The sequence below is a fragment of the Equus caballus genome, chromosome 4 (assembly GCF_041296265.1).
Source record: "Equus caballus isolate H_3958 breed thoroughbred chromosome 4, TB-T2T, whole genome shotgun sequence".
In the NCBI taxonomy this organism is placed as follows: Eukaryota; Metazoa; Chordata; class Mammalia; order Perissodactyla; family Equidae; genus Equus; species Equus caballus.
Window position 1 is genome coordinate 68,073,238 of NC_091687.1, and position 24,069 is coordinate 68,097,306.

The 24,069-nt window shown below is 42.0% G+C and overlaps 1 protein-coding gene across 7 annotated transcripts in view; it reads left to right on the forward strand.

The window, feature by feature from the left end:
* The window catches only part of BMPER (BMP binding endothelial regulator), a 234,154-nt gene that overhangs the window by 25,973 nt on the left and 184,112 nt on the right, over positions 1–24,069 (forward strand). For all 7 annotated transcript variants that reach the window (XM_070264816.1, XM_070264821.1, XM_070264818.1 and 4 more), the window contains exon 3: positions 7,023–7,122. In XM_070264816.1, coding sequence (XP_070120917.1) covers positions 7,023–7,122 — 100 coding nt within the window. The remainder of the gene's footprint in view (positions 1–7,022; positions 7,123–24,069) is intronic.

The window sequence follows — 24,069 nt, forward strand, 5'->3', positions numbered from 1 at the left end:
AGTCAATTGTACCTTCAGTACGAGCACAGAAAAGCTTAATTAAAACAATAAATCATCAATCAAATTTAATACTGCCATTGGCAACCACTGAGCAATCTCAGTTCCCCCTACCCTCCAATGATTATTTTCTAAGAGTATAAGAACGGATTTTGTCCAAAGGAGACAGGCTGGAGCAGGTACAAGCTTGTGTTGTCTCCCCTCGGAGGGCTCTTGCTCCTTGCAAAGGATTTCCCCTGACCGTATGTTCCAGAGAGAGAATCGCTTAATTTTACATGTTTCATTATCAAAACTGGTGACAAGCAATGGAACCTGCCCCCTTTGGGTCTTTTCTTTCAGCCTTTGCCTACATCTCTGCATACTAGAACTGTAACTTTTTGAAGTCAGGTCTGTTTAGCCATGTTTTGGCCCGTTCCTCCTATGGCACCTTTTACAGGTTCCTTATTAGAACAAGGCAGGGAACATGGCAGGAGACCTCACATGGCTGACCCAGGTGGCCTGTCTTTCCAGAAAAGTTCCAGACTAGTGCAACTCCATACTAATCTATTCTTAAAATCTCAACAGTCATGTAGGAGCTAACCTAATTCTAATATGATACACCCATAAATTTTAATGCTGTGCCCTAGCAACTAACCTCCCTGGCTGGCCCCTTAATCCAGCCTGGGAACCAGGTTCTGTTCCCAAGTCCGCTGCTAACTAGCTTTTTGAGGGGCCTGAGACCCTTAACTTCATTGTGTGCCTTTCCTCCATCTGCAAATCTTAAGAAACCTGTGAGGATTAATGAAATAATGTCTGCAGAACTCTTTAAAAGAAAAGTGCTATGTAAACACGAAGTATTATTCTTCTGTTTATGAGAAGTTTTATAATATTGCCTAGGAGAAATTGTGACCCGTGTTCAAAAGTGCCGTAAAGTTCCCTTTGGCTCTTTCGGGGCTGGTATTGGGTTACAACGGGGTATTTCAAGGAAAGATTGACCTCTTTGACTCCATGCATGGGGAGACTAGAAATCCCGAGGAGAACGCACATGCTGATGTTGGATCACCTTCCTCCTTGGGAAACTTGACACAAGACATCCGTATTCCTAAAAACAAATTCCTCTGTGAGCACTTTTGAGACTCTTAAACAGTGAAACACGATTGTGTATGTGCTTCAAATAAATTCTCTAATAAAAAGAATTTGATTAAGGTTCAAAGGGTTCTCTTCGTGGTCACCGACCATGATGGCTTTATGTCAAGGTGAAATTCTCTCTGTTCTTCCCACTAGGTGCCAGAAGTTACACTGCAGTATTTGTGTGATCGGCTAATATTCAATGTCTTATTTCCTCCAAAAGTGTGGAAGTTGCTGGAGAATAGATGGGAAGCTTGCAGCGTGATTTCTTTCTTGCTTCCGCAGCACTGAGTACAATGGAACGTGTGCCAGGTCTTTGGTTGGGCTGCTCCAGAACTTCCACTGCTGAGCTCCCTTACTTCTCAGAGTCGCTGTGCTGCATGTCCGTCCCCTGGCAGTAGCTGATGACAAGGGGAATAGTTTATTCAGGATTAATGTGGGTCCATCCCTGTGGATATTTGCATTTTGGCAGGGGAATTCTTGAAAGCATCATCTATAGGGCCCCTCCCCAAATAAGACTACAGTGATGAAATGACAGAAGTGGGTGTGTGCATATGTAGGATGGTGGGGTAGTCTGGAGGGTCTCTAATTTAGGACAGAGTCACTTCTACCTCTTTATCCCCTCTAATGATACTACCCGGCCCGTGTGCTTCATTGACACATTGAGTGTTGTTCATTTGGGCAAAAAAAACTACTACATTTCACGGCCTTCTTGATTTTCTGAAAAAGGATCTGCCACTTAGAACTTGCTAGTTTGCCAAATGACAGTTGGTTGCCTCCAAGGCAGGCTTTGCCCTCACAAGAGACGAGGACTGAAGGAAAATAATGTCATCTTCTAGAGGAAAGGACTTGTGTGGTCTGCCACCTTCCTAATATGGCTAATCAAATGGAGGACCCGCGGGCAGGGAACCAGGTATTTTGGTTTTCATTCTTCTTTCAAGACATTCGTGATGCTGTTTCACAGTCTAAAATACAGCATCTGCCGGCTGACATTTCTCCCTGATCACTCCCATCATATTAGCTGCTGTGTTTTCCTCTCCAATTGTTTTTTATTTTATTATTACTTTTAAATTTAAGTGAAAGGTCAGGTAATACTTTCCATATTTCATAATAGGATTGGTCCCAGAAGAATCTTAGAAAAAAAAAATGTCCAAGACATAGGCTTGAAATAGAACAAAGGCATCTCAGAAACATTTTTTTTCTTTTCTTTTGAGGAAAGCAAACAGGAAAATCTCTCTATGGTGATTTGCCATCTTCTCTGTACCCCTCCCTCCGCCTGCCCGTCAATGAGAGATCATTTCCCTCCGCACCAGACGCTGAAAAATGCTCAGGAGGCACCAGCGGGTCTCACGGCCACAGTTCCCAAACCCAGGGAACTCTGTGCTGCCATCTAGTGGCAGACCTCAGACACAGCAAGCTGGCTGCCGGAATCCTGTTTGAACTTGGCCGTGGCTGGAGCTGTGGTTTGGCTTGTATCCTTACAGAGCTTTGTTGCCAGCCATGTAGATTTTTTTTCTTTTTTGCTCCCTCTACCCCTTTTTATTTTACATACTGGCACTTTATTTCATGTGCCTCCAGAGGCTGTATTTTGAATTTTGATATTGGTCTTCCGGAAAGGAGGGAATTGTGCAAACAGATGCCTTTGACAACAGGTAAATCACAGGCTGGCTGACCGTAGGAAGTGATAAACACGGGAGGCAGAGACTGAGAATGAAAAGCATGATGAAGGTTTGTTCCTTTTATACACTACCTAGGTTAGTTTTTTAGAGCATTCTGACATTTTCCTCTAGTGCGCTTCTGCCACCATTTTTATTGCTTAGATGTGGGGAGACTCAAACTCAAGCTGGAATCTTGGGAAACATTTGTTTGAGGACCCCAGTGTGGCTTTCAAAGGTGTGATAGGCACAGATACCTGTCGATATCCAAAAGGGGACGACATTCCTCCCTACCAGAAATCAGCCTGTGTTTGTAGACTTTTCCAAGGATGGAGATGACATAGCTCCGGGGAGTTATTCTGCTCTTGTTAGAGAGCTCATTTTACATGTGTGGAAGCCTCAGGAAGGCGTCTATCTCTCCTGGGGCCTCAGGACCTTGACTTCGTTTTGTTCTTGTCTGTATTCCGAATGCCTGGGAAGTGGCGAAGTGCAGCATTTAGATGCGCACCTTTGGAGTCAGACAGACCTCTGCTGGTATTCCCAATCTGCCTCCTGGGCAAGATTCTTACCTTGGTTGCTCATCTGTAAAATGGGGACGATGTGGAGTTTCAGTGAAATAACGCATGTAAAAATCTTAGCACAGAGCCTGGTACATAGAAAGTGTTCGGTAAGTGTGAATCAGTATCAGAAAACGTTTCTTGAATGAAAATGTGAACTGAATGAGCCGTGACCTTGAGTCAGAGCAGAGGACTCTTGGTACATATGGGGATGGGGCGACCAATGGAGATGGGCTCCTCAGGGCATGACTTCATGTGTGCCACTTCTCATCAGAGCCGCTGGCTGGAAGACCAGTGTTTTTGTGTCTTGGCAAAATCAGAGAAAGTGAAGTGAGTGGGCTTAATTAACCTGTGCTTGAATTTCCTCTGTAGCTGCTGGGTTCAAGGAGATGGAGGAATCAGCCTGTCACTAGCGTTTCTCCGTGATTTTTCTTTCTTTCTTCGAGGGCCCGGGATTCTAAGTGTGTGCTCCATATCCTCACCAACCAGACATCAGGGAAGTGATCAGACATGCAGCTTCACACTAACGTGACCCGTGGTGCAATACCACAACTCCAAGTGTTATTAGAAGAGGGGAAAACCCCTCCTAAACCTACAGCTAAGGTTTAGGTTTGTGTGTACAAAAAAATTCCAGACGTCAATATTGCAAACCATCTGGTTGGAATAACTTTTGTGCAGGACTGTAATTATGAGCTATTTGTTATGAATCTTGGGATCTATGATGGATTGTGACTGGCTCCCAGGTTTCTAATTTAGCGGAGAGTTCCCATATTTAAGACAGTGTGCTTCTTCTTATTTATCAGACCCCGAATTGCAACTTCATACCCGCTCCGACTGCCCTTAGAGCTTTGAACTCCCCGTGTCTGAGGATTCTGCCCTTCTGAGAAGAGATGAGCTTGGGAGGGTGGCCCTTTCCCAAGGCTGCAGCCAGGTTTGCTGTGTGCATAAAGCCTAGGGGACAGATGCTCTGCTTGGGGAGTGAGTTCATGTGACAGACCCCCTGGGAAGGAGGCGGTCCGTATCCTTCTGTGGCTTTGAGAAACTGCACTTTACAAAGCGAAGTCCCTGTTAATAATGCCAGACGGTGTGTATACCGACCGTTGTTCTTGATTACTTTGGTGGTAGTGGGAGGGCACTATTTGTTTTTTTAAATATACTTCTTTAATTTGAATTGTGACTGTAACTGCGTTTTATGCTTGTAATTTAAGAAAAATTATGAAAATAAATCAAAGGGCCATGACTTACAGTGAGTCTTGATGCTACCATCGTGACGAAAAGGAAAGGGTAAGGGAAGGAGTTCTGAGGGCTTGGAGATTGCAGGTCAGCCATTCACTGAGGGCCCGTGGACCACTCCCGAGCCCATCTCAGCCAGGCTGGCAATAAGAATACTGTCCACACAGCAGTGGTTCTCGGCCCTGGTGCACACTGGGATTACCTGGGGAGCTTGGAAAAACATCCAGGGCTGGTCCTTAGATAACTCAGATCTGACCTTCAGGAGGTGGGAGTTAGTGCCAGTCTTTGTTAAGAACTGCACAGGGCTCCTGGTTTGCAGCTAAGCATGAGGACCACCGCGTCACAGGATTTTAAGGCGTAAATGAAGTTCGCCCCATGAGGGCCCTTACCTTACCACAACAGACACCAAAAAGCAGGAACAAAGGGAGACTGGATTACTCAGTTCAACCACCCCTTCCCATCACACACTGACAACCAATAAACGGAAAAACAGAAGGTCTATAATGCCAGCCCTGTGGGCAGGGATATAGGTGACCGAGGACTGATGCCCTCTCTCTGGCTGGCTAGGCAGGTGTGGGCACGGCCTCAGTAGTGTGTTTTCCGTTGGCCTCAGAGTTCCTTACCTGAAATGGTGGTCATTTTCTGTGTGTCATCCAGTGGAAAAGCCTGAGCAACACTGGTCACGGTGGGCTCATTATCCCCGTGCTTCAGTGGCCCTGCAGAGACATCAGGGGAGTGAAATAACAGGACTTTGGAGAAGCAGAGCTGTTGGGATGGTGAGGCCCAGCTGTCCCAAGGCTCCATATGCCTCACTCTGGAGAGTGGGGATTCGTGAGTTGGAGGGAGTGGGGTTCTGACCTCTGAGAAGTTCTATTCATTTGAAAGGGGAGGAGATGACAATCTGGATTCATTTTGGAATTAGACCCTGGGAGGCCAGCCCCGTGGCTAAGTGTTTAGGCTCCCATGCTCCGCTTTGGCAGCCTGAGGTTCCCTGGATTTGAATCCTAGGTGTGGATATGGTACTGCTCGTCAAGCCGTGCTGAGATGATGTCCCTCATAGCATAACCAGGACTTACAGCTAGAATATACAACTATGTACTGGCGGGCTTCGGGGAGAAGAAGAAGGAAAAAAAATTAGGATAAAGAATTAGATCCTGGGAGCATCTTGGGGGTCTCTGGAGCTCCCAGGGAATTTGAGGGGAGCACAGAAAGTGATGTGATTTATCTTAGAACTGCTTTAGGGCTGGAATTTGGTATATGGGCTTTGCTTGGATGCCCGGCCCCTAAAACACACACACACACACAGAGCTTCTTGGTTCTGGACCAGAAATGGTGAGATCTTCCTTACTCTCATGACGTTGAAGCATACTGGGTACACTTGTGAATCTTTCCCAGGTCATCGTCAGGGCTGAGTTGGGATTTCTCGTGTACATATTCCAGGAGGGTTCTAGGTTCATCTTGAGGTGAGAGAGCTGGTCAGTCTCTGATCTGCCCATAAATCAGGCAATGATTGTGGTAGGCCATGGCTTGTACACATTTGTGAGTTGAAACTTGAAATCCACGTCTACCACTGCAAAGCTGTCTAATGGTGGAAAGGTCACAGACCTTCTCTGAGCAGCGGTTTTCTTGTTTGTAAACAGAGGAGAGTGCTAATACTTATCTCACAGGATTTTAATGAGAATGAAAGCCACAACGCCCAGCATGTAGCAGACGCTTGTGAAAGCTCAGAACTTGTTGAAGTTTCCTGACACAGTATTTTTGGTTTACCTGCCTCCAGTCTATAATCAGGCACATACATCATGTTTGGATCTTCTCTAAGTCACATTAACAGCTAACCTTTCAGGATAAAACTGAAGATGTGAGTACTCACCGCACTTTCATTAGCATAAGTGCTAATATAACGCAGCTGTCCCACAGCTATAAAACACTGACGACTGTGTCTCCGCTTGGCATGGGGAATATTATTTTTTCTCTAACAGAGCCGATTCAATACTCAGCTTTGTCATTATTTGAGTTGGAACTTTAGATTGCTGCATTTTAATGCACTCTACTATTAAGGATTGTTGGACATCCGTGTGCAAATATTTTTGCTCTCACGATGTAGTCCTGGCCCAGGTAGCCCAATGGGCAAAATATGATTTACACAAATATTATCATTCTATAGTGTGTACAGAAAAGAAACCTTAGAACAGAGCGGGAGAAGTCCTCTTTCTTGGCATTCAGTTATCTCGGTTAAGTTGCTTGTAAAGAAGGGACTTTTCATCCCCTCTCATCTGCCCCTCGTCTGAAAAAGTTCTATGTTCCTAGATGGATATTTCTGGTCCAGAGAGAGCAAAATCTTGTTTGCTATCACAGAGTTTTCTTGCCAAGAAGAAGGCAAGAGAGGAAGATGGAGTCTAGGTAGCTGTGTGCTGGGATTCTGAGGATTCTGTTGGAAGTTTATTTCAAATGTCTCTTGTCTCTTTTTGCCTAGAACAAGGAAGTGACCTGTAAGAGAGAGAAGTGCCCAGTGCTGTCGAGAGACTGTGCCCTGGCCATCAAGCAGAGGGGAGCCTGCTGTGAGCGGTGCAAAGGTGATTGCCGTCCTGGCCGCCTTCTTTTTTGGCTGTCGCCTCAGACATTTTTATTTCTCTTTCTCTCACCTTTCTCTTCACTCAGCTCTTGGCTGGGGTGCAAATAGGTGCTGGGAGGGAAGCTGGTGTGTGTGTGTGTGTGTGTGTGTGTGTGTGTTGGAGGCTTGGTAGTAAAGGGGACCTTCCAAGTGGAGGGATGAAAGCACGGTGACCAACTGCATATTCGGTTTGTTTTCTGAGGAAGGTTGTTGAAATGTTACAGGGAAGATGCGAATATGATGCCTATGCACATTGTTACACGTGCACACAAGCATATTTTGTCAAAAAGTTTCAACATTCAGTTTTTCCAGGCCCCCTGCTTGCCCTGCCCACCTCTGCCAGAGGAGTCTTTAAGCCCAAATTTTATGATTTTGATCCCTATTAAATTTTTTCTTTCCTTCTAAATTAAATCTAATTTCCTCCCTTTGTCTCTGAGGCATCTCTACACTACCCTTATTCCAACCTCCTTTCCAGGGACCTCCAGCACACGTGTCCCTCTTGAACACGCTGCTCCTAGTCTTGCCTCCTTGCCTTTGCTCAGATCTTCCCTCCCAACGTGTCCAGCTGTTGCCTGTGCTCAGGGTCCCCCGGCCCTCATCCATCACTTTCCCCTGTAAGTTTCTCTGGCATACAGAAGTTCACACAAATGCTTCAGTGGTGTGCTTTCCTCCTTCGACATCTCATTTGCATTCAGTAGATCATCAACTCTTTGAGGACAAGAGCCAGGTCACGCTCTGACATTGCCTAGTGTCTGTTAGTGTGAGTGTAAACAGTGCTTAACAGAGTAGGGTCCCCCGGGAGGCAAAATGAGCACAGTCGTTCAGGATGTGAGTTCTTCTGGAGTGACACTACCAAGTCTGAATCCAATAGTCCTGGGTTGCAGAGTGTCCCCAAAAGTTCTTGTCCACTAAGAACTTCAGAAAGCGACTTTATTTGGAAATAGGGTCTTTGGAGATGTAATTAGTTAAGGTCATACGAGATTAGGGTGGCCCCAAATGTAATATGACTGGTATCTTCATATGAAGAGAAGACAGACAGAGACACACAGAGAGGGCAGCTGTGTAACAAGAGAGGCAGATATAAACACCTGGGCTCTGTTCCCTGAGATTCAGATTCACTTGTTATGGGGATGGGGCTAGGCATGTGTCTTTTAAAAAAGCTCCCAGGAAATTCTATTTGCAGCCTGGATGGGGAAACACTGAAAGAAATCTTGACCTAGTACCAGGTGATTTCTATCCCCACAGAGAATAGACGCTTTTAGAGGGAACGGGTGGGGGCGCTGAAAGAACCATCAAAAAGAGCTCTACAGAAACCAGGTAAATTAAAGCCTATTTGTGGTGACAACCCGTGAGTCTCTACATTCAATGAAGATCGTGTGAACTTGTCAAAACACACTATTATATAAAATCCACATGTCAAGTGTTAATGCCAAATTGTTTAACATCCATTGTTAGTATGGTAAACCATAATAATTGTTGAGGACTAAAAGTGAAAGGAAGGAAGAAAGGGAGGGAGGAAGGAAGGAAGGAAGGAAGGAAGGAAGGAAAGAAGGAAGGAAGGAGGCGGAGATCGGAATTATGCTGCCTCAAGCCAAGGAAAACCTGGGGATGCCAGGAGCTGGGAAAGGCAAGGAGAGATTCTTCTCTAGAACCTTCAGAGGGAGCATGGCCCTGCTGACACCTTGAGTTTGGACTTCTGGTCTCCAGAACTGTGAGAGAATAAATTTCTGTTGTCTTAAGCCACCAAACTGGTGGTCATTTGTTACAGCAGCCCTGGGAAATGAACACCCCAACATTTCTACTTGAGCAGGTAGAGATGGGGAACCTCTCTCCACCCCAGTTCCCTCACCTGTAAAATGAGGATAATAACTGTTGGAGGGAATTAAATGGGAAGATGCATTCAAAGTGTTTAGCACAGTGCCTGGTGGGTAAACCTTTCTCAATTCATGTAAGTAGAGTAGGCGTTCTTTAAAAATGTCATGGGCTTAACTATAAGGACACACTTGCTGAAGTCTTTCGGGGGGAGCAAATGGGCTGGGATGATATCTTTTCAGAACCTTCTGAATTTATTTCTCGCCTCTTTCCCACAGAGTTGGGAGTCAGATGTTTACCCATATGACTTCTGAGAGCTATCAATGCAAGACCTGAAATAGTAATTTATGAGGAATTTCCCAAGCAGATGGTCAAACTAGTTACAATTAAAAAGATGTTAGTGGGCCAATGTGTGTCTAAGTTACTGTTGTTTCACCTTAAAGAACCTCCTCTATTTCCTTCATTTTTTAAACTGCTTATTTGCCATCTTCATCTTGCAAGGCTGCCTCATCGGTGAGAAGTCAGATGGATAGAACAGGATGGAAGCAGAATGTGTCAAGGGAACGTGCCCCAGGCTTTCCGTTCATTTCCCTATTATGTGTAGTACAGAAGGGAACTTTCTGTTGCTGTTGTGTAGCCTTTTTTCCTTCTTGTCCTGCTGTCTCCTTTATTGTCATTCTTTCCTCCGATTATCCTAATCTTCCAAGGGAAAGAGATACCCCAGACAAATACATTTCTTGAGTATTCTTTTTGACCTTAAGAAGATAAGCCTCTTAAAATTAAACTGGACCCAAGAATAGACCAATGAATTCAGCATCCTGAGTTGTCTTTCTTTTTTCTTCTCTCTTGAGGAAGATTGTCCCTGAGCTAACATCTGTGTCAGTCTTCCTCCATTTTGTATGTGGGTTGCCGCCACAGCATGGCTTGATGAGTGGTGTAGGTTTGTGCCCAGGATCTGAACCCATGAACTCAGGCCACTGAAGGGGAGTGTGCCAAACTTAACCACTATGCCCCTGGGCTGGCCCTTGAGTTCTCTTTCTGATAGTCATGTCAAGGCATTTTGGAAGAGGTTACAATCCCCAGCTTACATTGAGGTGGACCTTCGTGAGAGAAACTCCTGAATGGATCTGACTTTTTAGGCCCTGCAGGTGGATGTTAAAGATGCCCCCTTCATTTTCTCTATTTCTGCTCCGTAATACAGTGTTTGTCTCATGGGTTTTAAGGTATTTGCTCTTAGCTACTGATTTATTTGTGTTTTTCTGATTAGAATAGTAACATAGGCTCATAGAAAAAGCTTTGAAAAATAGTCTAAACTGTGGGAAAGTAGAAAACAAATCATTATAATCCCACCACCCAGAAATAACAATTGTTAATATTTGGTATATTTCTTTCTGTATTTGTTTCCCATGTAAAAGTATTTACCTAGTTGACATCTTACTACTCATATTGTATTACTTCTGGTTTTTTTTCCCCCAACTTAACATCAGGACATAATATCTTCTCAAGTTGTTTGGAAATATCATCCTTACGGTGTATGTAAGATTCTGTTGTAGGAATGTACCAATATTCACCAGGTCATTTCTCCATTTCCGGGCATTTAGGTCGTATCCTGGATTTTCGCACTGGCAAGGGTAAATATAAGAAACTGAAACCGAAGAGCATGTGCAGTAAAGGAATAATGACCCCAAAGACAGAATCCAGAGGAGCATTACCCGGGTAGAGAGTAGATCTTAGTTTTAACGCAGACACCACTCTGGATCGGGCCTCCCAGGGAATCTGGTACACCTCTCCTTAACCCTTTTGTATCCTCTGTTCGCATTAGGAAAAAACAACAAATCCTTATTGTGTAGCAGAAATTCTGAAATGAGCAGCAGCTGTGTTTCCCGTAAATCCTTTTCCCCAGTGCTAACACTGAGGGTTTTGATTTTTCTTCCTCAAAAAGAGTGATTTAGTGAGGAATCATATTAATGAGAAGCTTGTTGATAATACTTTGTTTTAGAGCAGAATGATGTCTATTGTCTCGGGGTCAAAAAATTTTAATCAGGTCAGGGAATAATATGCAATGAATTTTTCTTACCAAAGAAATGGAGCCTCTTGTTGTTTAGATCAGTTAACACATGGTAAAGGGAGAGCTCGTGGACTTAGTTCTCCTGTACTTTGAAAGGCATTTCTGTTCAGACGGACCATCTTATGCTGTTTTTACATGTACTCACCAGACAGATCAGGCAACAGTGTCGTCAGGCCTCTTGTAGAGGTGAGCATGGTGTGTGCCCAACCGAGCAGGACGGGTGGAGGGTGTGGGTCTACCACACTTCCCAGTGGAGATGCCCCTCCTGGAAGAACCTTTTTACCATCAGCAAGCACATGGGAAGGTGGAATCTAGTATTGCTAACTGGATAAACAGTAGTGAGAGCTAGCTTCTTTGAGTTTCCCTTGAGTACAGTTGTGTGTCGCTTAAAGGCAGGAATACATCCTGAGAAATGTGTCGTTAGGTGATTTTATCATTCTGTGAACATCGTAGAGTGTAGTTATACAAAGCTAGATGGTATAGCCTACTACACACCTAGGCTGTGTGGGACTAATCTTAAGGGATCACCATTGTATATGTGGTCTGTTGTTGATCGAAATGTTGTTATGCAGTGCGTGACTCTATTGCTTTTTCTTGTTTTGCCCTTCCTCTTACCTGAGGGAATCATGAGTGTAAGCAATGTATCTCAAAATGCAATGGACCACAGAATCACCTGTTAAAATGCAGATTCCTGGGCCTTGCCTAATACTAATAATAGTAACTGAGATCAACATCCTCTTCATCAAAATAGCAGCAGCAAGTACATGCAGTCCTTACTCAGAGCCAGGCATTGAGTCCTCATAAACTTAATGAGGGAGGTACTACCATAGCCCCATTTTACAGATGATAAAGTGGTGGCACTCAGAGGTGTATTGACTTGCCCAAGATCACAGAGCTAGTAAATGATGGAGATGGGGCACAGACCGTGGTCTCACCATTAGGCTGGCAGACCTGCTATATCAGAAGCTCTGGGCCTGGGTTCCTGAGTCTGCATTTTCAGGTCTCCATCAGGACTGTCATGGGAGCTGAGGCTTAAGAGCTACTGCTGCCAGAGAAAGAAAAAAACGAAGAGAGAGGATGGGCCTTCTTGATCAACGAATGGGAAGAACATCTTTTAGATGCTCCAGTCAATGCGTCTTGGGGGTGAGAAATCTTTTTGCCCTTTTTAGCTGTGAGGCCATGGTTTTTCTCTGACCCTTTGCTTGCCTCCTATTTTGAAATTTTAATATCATTAAAATGATGTAAGAAATAAAGTGAATAAATAATGACCAAGAAAATATAACTCAAATGTTGAAGTACTGGTGAATGCTGATCAAAACTCTTTGCTCGTTATTCAGTTGTGTAAATAAATAGGAGTGGGGGGACCTGAACCCCAAGAACTGGCTGACTACTTCCCAGCATTCGTTGGGACTTTCTTTTTTCCCTTCCAACTTCTCTCTCTTCCTCCTTCCCTTCCTTAGTGTAATAATTTTTAATTTTAACTTTAGTTAGCTAACTATTACATTAATACATTATCATACTAAAAAATTTAAACAATAAAGAGAAAAAAGTTCTTTTTTAAGCTACAAAGACACACTCTTCTCAGACATAACAACTGTTGTCAATTTGTTGTATCTTTCCTAGACCTTTATCTGTTTATCACATATATATACACACACACATATATACATGTACATTTATATGTGATTATGTATATGTGGTTTTATTTTTATGTAAGTGGAATTAAACAGTACATATTCTTTCACAGTTTGCTTTAAAAAAAATCTCAGCAATACTATGACAGAAATTTTTCCATGACAGTTCATGCTTTTTAACTGTTGTATGGATTCCATAGCGTAGATGTATAATAAGTTATTTAACATCTCCCTGTTGATAGACGTGTAGATTGTCAGTGTTTTGCACCCTGCAGGGAACTGACTTGCCATTCCTGTTGTGCCCACCTGTGTATGTTTCTCAAGGACAGAAACCTGGAAATCAAAGTGCTGTGGGGAGAGGCGTGCACATGTTGACTTGTAATGGATTGCTCAGTGGCCTCCTAAAAAGGCAAGACCAGTCTCCTTTCCTATTCTCTCGAGAGTTTTTAAGCCCTTCCTAAAAGGTGGTAGACTAGAGGAGGGAGCCTTGGCATTACACGTGGCAACGTTTAGACAAATCAGCTGCCTTTGCTTTAAAAACTTTCCCATATAGCTGCATCACCCGTATATTGCCCATATCACCACTTCCTCACTTTAGACTGCCATACGCACACTCCTATCCCAGTTATTTCCCTCACTGAATTACTCCTATACCACAAGGGATATTTTCCTCCTCCTCTCTGTGGTTTGCTGAGAAATGGCATCAACTCCTTTTAAGGAATCTAGCTGAGGGCCATCAATTGCTTTTATGTTTTTCAATGAAATAGAAAATGTATAGAATATAAAAAGCACCGACAGTTGTCAACAAATTAGGACTTGACCGATATTATTTTTGCAAAATTTGGCCCAGTGCTGACAAACTGCAGTTATAGAATCACCTAAATTTAGAATATAGGTTAGTTGAAGAACGGGGAGAATGTTTTATTTGCCTTATTTCTAAGAATGATTTTTTTCAACCATCATCTTCATCATCCTAATTATCAAACCTACTCTACCTTAGACGCATCTGAAGGCTGTCTGAGATTATTACTTTTTGTTTGTCATGCTTTCAATATGGGAAGCAGGGTGAGAAGAAGCCATATTATTTGGGATCAATTAAAATTCCCATATTATGCTATGTTTATATTTATATTTTATCCTATGGATACTGCCATATATTGGGGCCACTTCTGTAATTAGTGTTCATAGTGTATTTGTAATTATGTGGAGCCGAATTTCATTCCTTTAAGTAATTACAGAAGTTTATATGTATTGCATCTTGGTCTTTATGACTGTGCTCATTCTTTATGGGTCTCTATGGGTCATTCCCATTCTTTGTTTGAGACCAGGCCACTGGTTAGGAATATAACTCCTCAGTGATGACTTTGTTCCTTGTGAAAGCTGTGGGCATTTGCCTTTCCATTTAGTGTTGTTGAAGCTCTATGGGTTGCAAAGTGTGAATTAACGGGTTGATTTTAAGACCTTTACCTCCACTTATTATCTTCACAGTAATCTCAAAGGGACTCGTTTTCCCACAATGCTGGATACTAAGCTAGTCAGTTTATGCTCACCACTTATCCCTCACAACAGCGAGGTAATTCTAGCTTTCTCGTTTTACATACGAGGAAACTGAGGGCCAGAGAAGTTATATCATTCACTTGCCAAAGTGTTAGTGACTCAAAGATCAACCAGAGGATGTCCATGCCTTCAAGGAGCTGGCTCTACTGGGAGGACAAAGAAATACCCTCCAGTGGGGGCAGTTCTCCAGGGAAGGGATGCCAGAGTGCAGAGGGACAGGGAAGGAGGACGGCTCGTGGGCAAGGGATTGGGGAGTGTGCCAGGGAAGGCTTTCCAGAAGAGGCAATTTATTTTCTTGAACAAGAAGGAGTTAATCACATCCAAAGAGGGCTATTCAGGGGAAGGCTCCCAGCTGAAGGTCATGGTACACGCAAAGGCATGAAATAGTTCTTAGGCATTGCCTGCCACTCATAATCACCTAGGGAACTTGTTGAAATACCAGCTCCTGGGCTTCCCTCCAGACCTATTGAATTAAAACAAATCTGGAATAAGTTTTTGTTTGTTGGTTGGTTGTGTGGGGGAGGGTGGAGGGTCAGACAAAATTTAACAGAATCCTATCGTGACTTCTACTTATTTTCTTCTGGAAAGATGTTGATATTGAAAAGGAAGTGGTAGAGTAAATCTGCTTGAGGACAGAAATATGAAAACCCATATTTCCAAAGGATTCTTAGAAAAGTTATGTGTGTGTGTGCATGCATTTTTATTGCTGTTAGCTTCATTCAGATTGCTCATATGTTCCATCCATTCATTTGTTCTGGATCATACTGAGCCACATGCCAGCTATTTATGGATGGCACTATTTACCAAATTGTTCTTAACTTTTATGAAGCCAGATATTCTTTAAAAGAAAAAAGTCAGAAAATTATAACTTATTCTTCCCAAGCAAGTGTTTCAGTGTACTTTTTGGATCATTTTATGCTAATAACAGTAAATTTTTATCCAAATAGCCTAAGAACTGGGCAAAAGATTAATCTAATTTGAAAAAACTCAATACTGTTTGATGAAAACAAATGAGATCATTGAGAGTCAAACAGACAGTTTTGGCAGCTTTTCTGCATTTACTTGGACTAGAATCACCCTTTAATTTGGGGTTCTTTCATGAACAATAATGTATTTGTTATCTGAATGTGTGTTTGTTATTAATGGATCATAAATGAATAAGGTGTGTTTCAAACATTTATAGACCAAATTCCATCCTTTTTCTTCATATAGAGAATAAAATATTAATTGTCTGTAATACTTTGATGAAAGATATAAGAAAATAGTCTTTTATTTGTCAAGCGTGATTTATGTTCCACAATCTTCTCTTGTCTTTGATTTCTCTGTGCTTTGTCTTATTTTTCTATGGGTTGTGATCACATGGGTTGCACTTTTTAATAGTTTAACTTTTATATTTGATTTAAAAATATCCTATAATGTCTCAGAAAATGAAAGGAAGGAGGCAAAATATAAATATTTACATACTGATTTCCAAAATCAGGACAACCATCCTAGGTTCTGATAAATAAGAATTAGAGAGCAAAACATGCATGGAGACTTTTAAGGGCATTGGCCTCATTTATATAGACCAAGGACTGACCACAGTAAAACAGAATTGTGAATAACGGTAAAAGATTGAGCATTAATAATTATAGCTTGTGTTTCATACAGTACCAGGTCATGAATAAGGGGCCTCTTCTCAATATTGTTTCGAGAATGACCTGGAAGATGACCATGCCTTCAAGAATATTGCTATGTGACTGTTTTGCAGGGATCCAGCCACTTACTATATATAGGAATGAGCATTAAAAAAAAAAGAACTTAAAAAAATAATCACAGTCTCTGTGTTGACAGAGTAACTTGTCCTATTGTTTAAATGTCTTAAGATGGAAAGGCTGTCATGTGTCAATCTGGTTGTTTGCTTTTAACCAAGCTTCTTCTGGCAATCATAACCTTGCATCATCTGTTGCCCAAACAAAAAGAGTGGCTCTTTCCTCAACCTCTGTTTTCCTTTCTTTTAGACATGACCAAATTCTTTGGTAGTTATTATATATGATCGACTCAGATGCAGTTTGCCCCAGATTTCACACCCCAAGTAAGGAATGATTGCCTTAAGGTTAATGCTGTGTCAGTCTTTTAACTGTACTGTGATCTAGATTTAGAGAATATATTGGAATAGACAAACCCCAGTCTTTAGATTTTCGTAGAGATTGTATTCAACCCTGAGGTGGTGGTTATTATGATTCTGATTTAACAGATGGGTAAACAGATGCTTAGAGAAGTGATGTTTTTCAACATCCCGCAGTTGCTGAGAGGTAGTAGAGCTCAGACTCCACATGCTCCATTCTTCCTGGTGTTACACCACCCATGAGATAAGAAGGAGGGAGGAGAGACCTGGAGAGTCAGGAGGGCTCTGGAGATAAAGGAGCAAGAGAGACTCTGGATCAGTTTTGTCTGCATCAGTTTCATCTCTGCCACACCCCTTCTCCCTCCATGGACTTTTATAGCCTGGGTGGACCAGCGATTTCAAAGGAAGTATGTGGGCAGAGAAACTTTGTGGGGGTGATTGAAAACAACATGTGGCTCAGGAGGCCGTGACTTTTCTTACTGATTAACATTTTTTGGGGAACCTCTAGCTTAATTTATTTTTCCTCTCCAGCATCCATGACTGTTTATACTGCAGGAGTGCCCCACTAAGACAATTTAGATGAGCTTTACTCTTTTGTGAGTATGTGTGTGCTTGGTTTCATAAAATATTCTTAATAGATAATGCATACATACAATTACAAATATACAAAAGCATCTATAGTAAATGTAAGGTTCCCTCCCACTCTTCATTCTAGCCACCTGGTACCCCTTCCTAGAAACAATGATTTTCCAGGTTCTTGGGGATCCTTCCAGAGCCAGTCTCTGCATATTGTGTGTGTGTATTTTGTTTCCAAGTACATAGCAGTTTCCACTAGTTTTACTCCTAACTGTTTTAATGCTGAGACTCTGACCTATCACTTAAAACATCTTGGGAAATTGCATTGCTCTTAAAAACATCCCCACCATTGAGTCACTCGATTCCAGTGCAATTGTCATTTTTACCAAGATTTTGAGCTTAAGAGAATTTCTGATGTGTTTCTTGATGAAAGTTGTTAGATTATGAAATGCCTACCTATATATTTTAACCTATCACTATTTTAACCTTTAACAGTATAACTAATTTTATCTATCCAGCCCCAGCGATTTAAGTTGGGACTGTTAATATGCTTTTAAAAACAAGAAAAAGCAGAACAAAATAAAAACAACAGAGGGGTTTCTTTTTCCCCCTCCTTTTCTCTAACTGTAAAAAAGATGTATAAAATGTTATATATCAGATAGGTTTCCCATAATATAAACCAGGCTATTTTGGCATTTAAGTAAGAATGACCTTGTTTCTTTGAAAAGATCTTGTTAATATTAAAATCATATTTTAAAAAAATCTGCTTTTGTTGTTAAAACTAGTAAGAAAGCCTAAATCAGAGATCAGCTTTCCCTGTCAGATTTGGCCCAGTCCATTTATTCAAGGCCTCTGTGTCACAGATTCTGCAGGATTTGGGAAGGCAGTTTACGTGGAGAGTTTGTGGTCGGTCGCCTTTAGGTTAGAAGATTAGATTTCCAAGACTTGCTGCTGACTTGAGGTGCATCAGTTTTGCCTTCCCTAAAGTGGGCAGGTCGAGAATGCTTCTCATTGTGATGGTGGCCCTGGTCTCTCTGTTGTATCATATGTGAAGTGCTGCCATCAGGCATGGGCCTGGCAGCCCTATCAGAACATGGGTGGCCTCTCCAGCAGCTACCCTGGCCTGATAGAGCTGCCTTCAGTGACTGATGACCAGTCTATTAATTTTATACTGATGCTTAACAAGTTATGACAAATTAGTGGCCTAAAATAACACTCATTTATTATCTTACCGTTTCCATGGGTTAGGATTCTAGGCATGGCTTAGCTGGGTCTCATAAGGCTGCAATCAAGGTCAGCCAGGGCTGAAGTATCCTCTGAGGCTCAAGGTCATCTTCTAAGCTCACATTGTTGTCAGTAGAATTCAGTTCCTTGTGGCTGTAGAATGGCTTTCTTCTTCAGGGCCGGTAGGAGAACATCTCTATGACCCATAGACCCTTTTAAAGGGCTCACCTATTAGTTCAGGCCCACTCAGGATAATTTCTCTCTTTGATAACTCAAAGTCAAATTGATTAGGGATGTTAATCACACCTGCAAAATCTCTTCATCTTTACCGCAGGACATAACCTAATCATGGGAGTGACATCCATCACATTCACAAGTCTTGCCTATGTTCAAGGGCAGGGGATTATACAAGGTGGAATATCTTCCTATACATCAAGGAGTGGAAATCTTGGGAACCACCTTAGAACTCTACCAGCCATGCTCAGAGCAGCTCTGGGATGCATGGCAGGGAGAAGTGTCTATTGAGAATGGTGCTTGGAGCTGGAAGATAGCTTATGGATCACTGCACATGGTGAGTCTTAGTGAGTGCTCACACTTGGCCAGTCCCGCTCCTCCTCTGGTTAGGTGGCCACCAAGCCCTGCAAGGTCTGGATCCTACTTATCCCTCTAGCCTCCTCTTGTTTTGGACTCCTACAGGCAGGAGACTTCCTCTTGTCTCTCCCAGTGTCCTGTGCCCACTTCTTGCCAGGGGGCTTTGCACATACTGTTCCCTCTGCTTGGGGTGCTTTTCCATTTGATGTCATCACATTAACTTTTAGTCTTTCTTCACTTTCGCTTGAGGCATCTCTTCTTGGCCTCCATGGCCATGGAATTAAATATCTCTCCTTCTTCACGCTTGGCACAATTATGGTTTAGCATTTTGAATTTCTGTGGCTCCCACTAAATTGGAGGTCCTGTGAGGACAGGGGCTGTAGTCTTCTTAGCCATAATCATGGTGCTTAGCACACAGTAGTTGAATATATATTGGAAAAAGGGAAGTAAGAGAAAGATAGGAAAGTTGGGACCAAAATCCAGTCTTCGCAGTTCAGTACGTGTCTCATGACGTCAACTGCGTGTTTAGTGTATTACTATTCAGCCATATACCTCTTAACACATCCTAATTCCTTTTTGGAATTTTGCAGGGCTGAAAAAGAGTTGAGTGAGAATTATAGGGAGAGGATAAGAGCGGACAGACAGGAATGAAAAGTGACCGAATATCTATAAACCAGTCCCAGTCTCCTGATACTTTACTATTTCTTCACTGAATTCCATAGATTAAAAACATCCTTAAAATCATGACTGCCTGTGTATTTTCATATGGTAGTGGCTGTAGTATGCTTCAGCACTAATAGACTTAGCGATAACCTAAATATAATTTTTAGTACATCTTTCATCATATTGGGCAAAGTTACTAAGTAATATTATGCAATTGTGACTTCAGATTTCCTAGTTGCCATCATTTCAATATGATTATCTACTTCTTTTTATAATAATCATATACAACACACCTCTAATTTGGCTTTGAGTTTTCTGCAGCTGCTCTTAAAACTATTCTGTGACTGCTTATACCTGGCCCACCATGAAGAGTAAACCGCCCTGCACTTTAAGATGACTCCCCACCCCCCATCTTATATTTCACTATGGGAATGAAATTACAGTGACACTTCTCATCTCAAAATGTCTTGAAATCAAAACATTCTTATCTCCTTTGAGGCTTCTACTGACATTGTTTCATGGAGGCTATCAAACTGAGAAAAATAAAGGTAGGTATTCCAGGTGGAAAGTTGGGGTGCGTCATCAGGAACTACAGGAAAGAAGTGATTTGTTCCAGAGGCCCCCAATGTCTGCGTAGAATCTCTTTTATTTGCTGCTTAAGTTTGGCAACTCTGAAATTGAAAGTATATCTAAATGTGTGACAAATATCTATTTATGAAGGTGCATGAAAATACGTGCATCCATTTATTATTTTTAAAGTGATCGTTATGCTGCAAATATTACCATTCTTATTGGGCTTTGATCAGAGAATACTCTCTTTCAGTCTCTTCAGAAGTTGGCACAATTTTTTTTTAAGATCAAATGTTCTAAGTTCTCATTTTGAGAGGAATCTCATCTTGAGAGTTAATGTGTACTTGCATTAGAAATCTGTCTGCTAGAGAGGCTGACAGTGAACAAGACTCATGTGATAATGAAGGTGAATAAAGAACATTGGTATGTCCCGGAACTTGAGTGCCTTCTTCACTCCAATGAGCTTATTTGCACCAGAGCCAGCTAATTATGTTTCCAGGAGCTTTGTGGTTAAAGGGCTCAAGATGTTTATTTGCAGACATGCTTGGGCATAGACTGGCCAATGTTTAACACGTGAGGCAGCCCTCTGACTACCTGAGAATTTCCAGGCATTCTCTGAACCATACCTGGGACAGGCAGAGGGATCAGATTTAAAAATACACTTTGAGTTTTTGATATTTTGGGCTCTGGGGACTGTGGTGTGGCCACCTTGGTGAGGCTGTGAATGCAAGGGTGACAACTTCAAACCTCTAGAGGTAAGGCCACATTGAGTTGCTGAATGCAAAAGCCGGGGTAGTATTTTCAGGCATCTGGACAGGGAACTGCTGTGCCTTGGGGCTTGTGGAGTGTAGGATGCTCATAAAAACTCTCAGTCATTTGAAGAATGAAGTGAAAGTGGACAGGACGTGGAACTGGATGTGGAATCAGTTCTTGACTCTGCTCATTCTAGTTACTTGATCTTGGCCAAGCCACTTTTTTCTGGGCCTTGGTTTCCTCTTCTGTGAAATGCAGAGGTTGTACTAAATTGATTTCCTCTTCTGTAAAGTGCAGGGGTCCAGAACGTGGATGTGCCTTAGAATTGCTAGGGCTGCTTGTGAAATATTCAGATGCTTGACTCCCACTCCAGACCATGTGAATCACAATTTCCAATGAGTGAGGCCCAGGCATCTGTATTATTTTTTTATTGTGTACAGTATTGCCATTTTAAAGTGTACAGTTCAAGTGGCATTCACATTGTTGTGCAATCACCATCACTATCTATTTCTAGAAATTTTTCATCATTCCAAAGTGAAACTCTATATCCATTAAGCAATAACTCCCCATTATCCCTTCCCTCTAGCCCCTGATAACCTGTATTCTAGTTTCTCTATGAATTTGCCTATTCTAGGTACCTCATATAAATGGAATCATACAATATTTGCCCTTTAGTGTCTGGCCTATTTCGCTTAACATAATGTCTTCAAGGTCCATCCATGTTGTAGTGTGTATCATGATTTCATTCCTTCTCTACGTTGAGTAATATTTCGTTGTATGTATTTACCACATTTTGTTCATGCATTCATCCATCAATGGATACTTGGGTTGTTTCCACTGGGCATCTATATTCTTAATTAGCCTCCAGCTGGTTCTGATGTTCAACAGGCTTGGGAGCCACTGGAATGAATGTTCTCCTGGCTAAATTATGAGTTCATGTATACCAAGGTTAGGAGAAGGAGGGCCAGATATAAGTTCATAACTGAAAATGTGTGACTGTTGGTATTCTTAAGTATGTTATCTAGGTATATAGAATAAATAGCATGACTTCCGATGTCAATGAAATAGGCTAAACTCTAGGCAAATGTTCATGGTCTGTTCTTAAGAAGAGAAAAGATTTCACAGACCCAATTGCCTCTAATGTTAAAACAAGTAGTTCTGTGTACAGTGGTGTACTGGAGAGCTTATCTTCCCAGCTCCTCCGTTTTCAGTGACATCACGTTGGTAGCTTGAAATCCACCGTGATGGGACTATTTACACCTTGAAAATTGGAACCTGCTACAAAATCAGGGCTTTTCTCTCTTGCAGAGCTGGTTGTTAACATTAGCAGCACACCTCTGACTACATGCCAGAAACTTGGTATTTTTTTTCTTTGTAACAAATACCACGAACAAAAGAAGTATAAGTTTAAAAGATAAGCCTTTTGTGACAAGCTGAAATTCCGAAATCTGTGGTTCCTCTCAGATTCAGGGAGCGTGGGAGACTGATAGTACAGAGCTCCCGTTAAGCACTCATCCTTCAGCTCCCTATTGGATGAGTCAGGGGCTCATTGTTGGTGGAGATTTCTCCTCATTCCTCCCAAATATGATCACGCCAATCAGTAACTGCTTTCCTTGTCAGATATTTGGGGGTCTCTTCTATAGCTTCTGCCCATAGGTTAATGTCTTTTTCAATTTTGTCCTGTTTTTAGAGAGGGTGAATTTTTCTCTTTAATGCCCTTAACTACCCATAGTTCGAATGTAGCAAAGACATCCCCCTGATTTCATGGCATGAGATCGGAGAGGCCCCAGAAGACTGTGAGGGTATGTTGGACTGCTTAATCACACACCCGTTCTGCTGGCCACAGCTCTAAAATCATCCCAAGCACGTGAGGTTCAGCTCAAACTTTCTAGAAAAGTGCCCAGGCAAAGGAGGTGGCAGATAAGAGGAGAAAGATGGCTGCAGGAATCTACATTTTTACAGACCCCCTAGGAGTGCCCCTAGTCCTTGGACTGCTCTTTGACAAATGCCTCCCAAAAGTCTACTTGGCAAACACGGGCAGACATCATCCAGCAGTGGGAGAGGCTCCTGAATGATATGTGCAGCAAGTCTGATTGTCCCATATAATTAATTTTTAAAATGACATAAACAGGGGTATGCCCAGAAGGGGTCTTTTGTAGGCATAGACAAGCTTATTCTAAAATTTATATAAAAAGGCAAAGGACCTAGAATAGCTGAAACAATTTTGTAAAGTAAGAATAAAGTGGGAAGAATAGGTCCATCCAATTTCAAGACTTATGATATAGCTGCAATAGTAAAGACAGCGTGATATTGGTGGAGGGATAGGCACATAGATCAGTGGAACAGAATGGAGAACCCGGAAGTAGACTCATTCAATTATGCCCAAGTGATTTTTGACAGAGGTACCCAGGCGACTCAATGGAGGAAGAGTGACCTTTCAACATACAGTGCTGGAAGAATTAGACATCTATAGGCAAAAAATAAATGTGATCTAAACCTCATATTTTATACAAAAATTAGCTCAAAATTGATCATGGACTTAAATGTGAAATGTAAAACTATAAAACACATATAAAAAGCATGTGGGAGAAAATTTTTGTGACCTAGGGTTGGGCAAAGAGTTTTTAGATTTGATGCCAAAAGCGCTGTCCATAGAAAGGAAAAATTGATAATTGGGCTTCACTAAAATAAAAAAAATTGCTGGGGCCAGCCTGGTGGCATAGTGATTAAGTTCGCATTCCCTGCTTCTGTGGCCCGGGGTTCACATGTTTGGATCCTGGGTGCGGACCTAAACATCACTCGTCAAGCCACTCTGTGGTGGTGTCCCACATACCAAGTGGAGGAGGATTGGCATAGATGTTAGCTCAGTGGCAATCTTCCTCAAGCAAAAAGAGGAGGATTGGCAAAAGATGTTAGCTCAGGGCCAAACTTCCTCAAGAAAAATTCCTTTTTGAAAGACCTTGTGAAGAGAACAAAAAATCTAATTAGAAAATAGGGAAAATATATGAAGAGATATTTCACCAAATAGTAATGCAGATGGCTATAAAGCACATGAAAAGATATTCAATAGGAAAACGCAAATCAAAACCACAGTGAGATATCACTACTCACCTATCAAAAGGGCTAAAAAATATATAGCATGATAACACCAAATGCTGGTGAAGATGTGGAAAATTCTTGTATATTGCTGGTGAAAATGTCAAATGGTTCAGCCACTCTGTAAATTAATATGACAGTTTCTTATAGAACTAAACGTACACTTACCATAAGACCCAGCAATTGCATTCTTGGGCAATTATCTCAGTAAAAGGAAGACCTGTGTTCACTCAAAATTCTGTACACAAATGTTTGTAG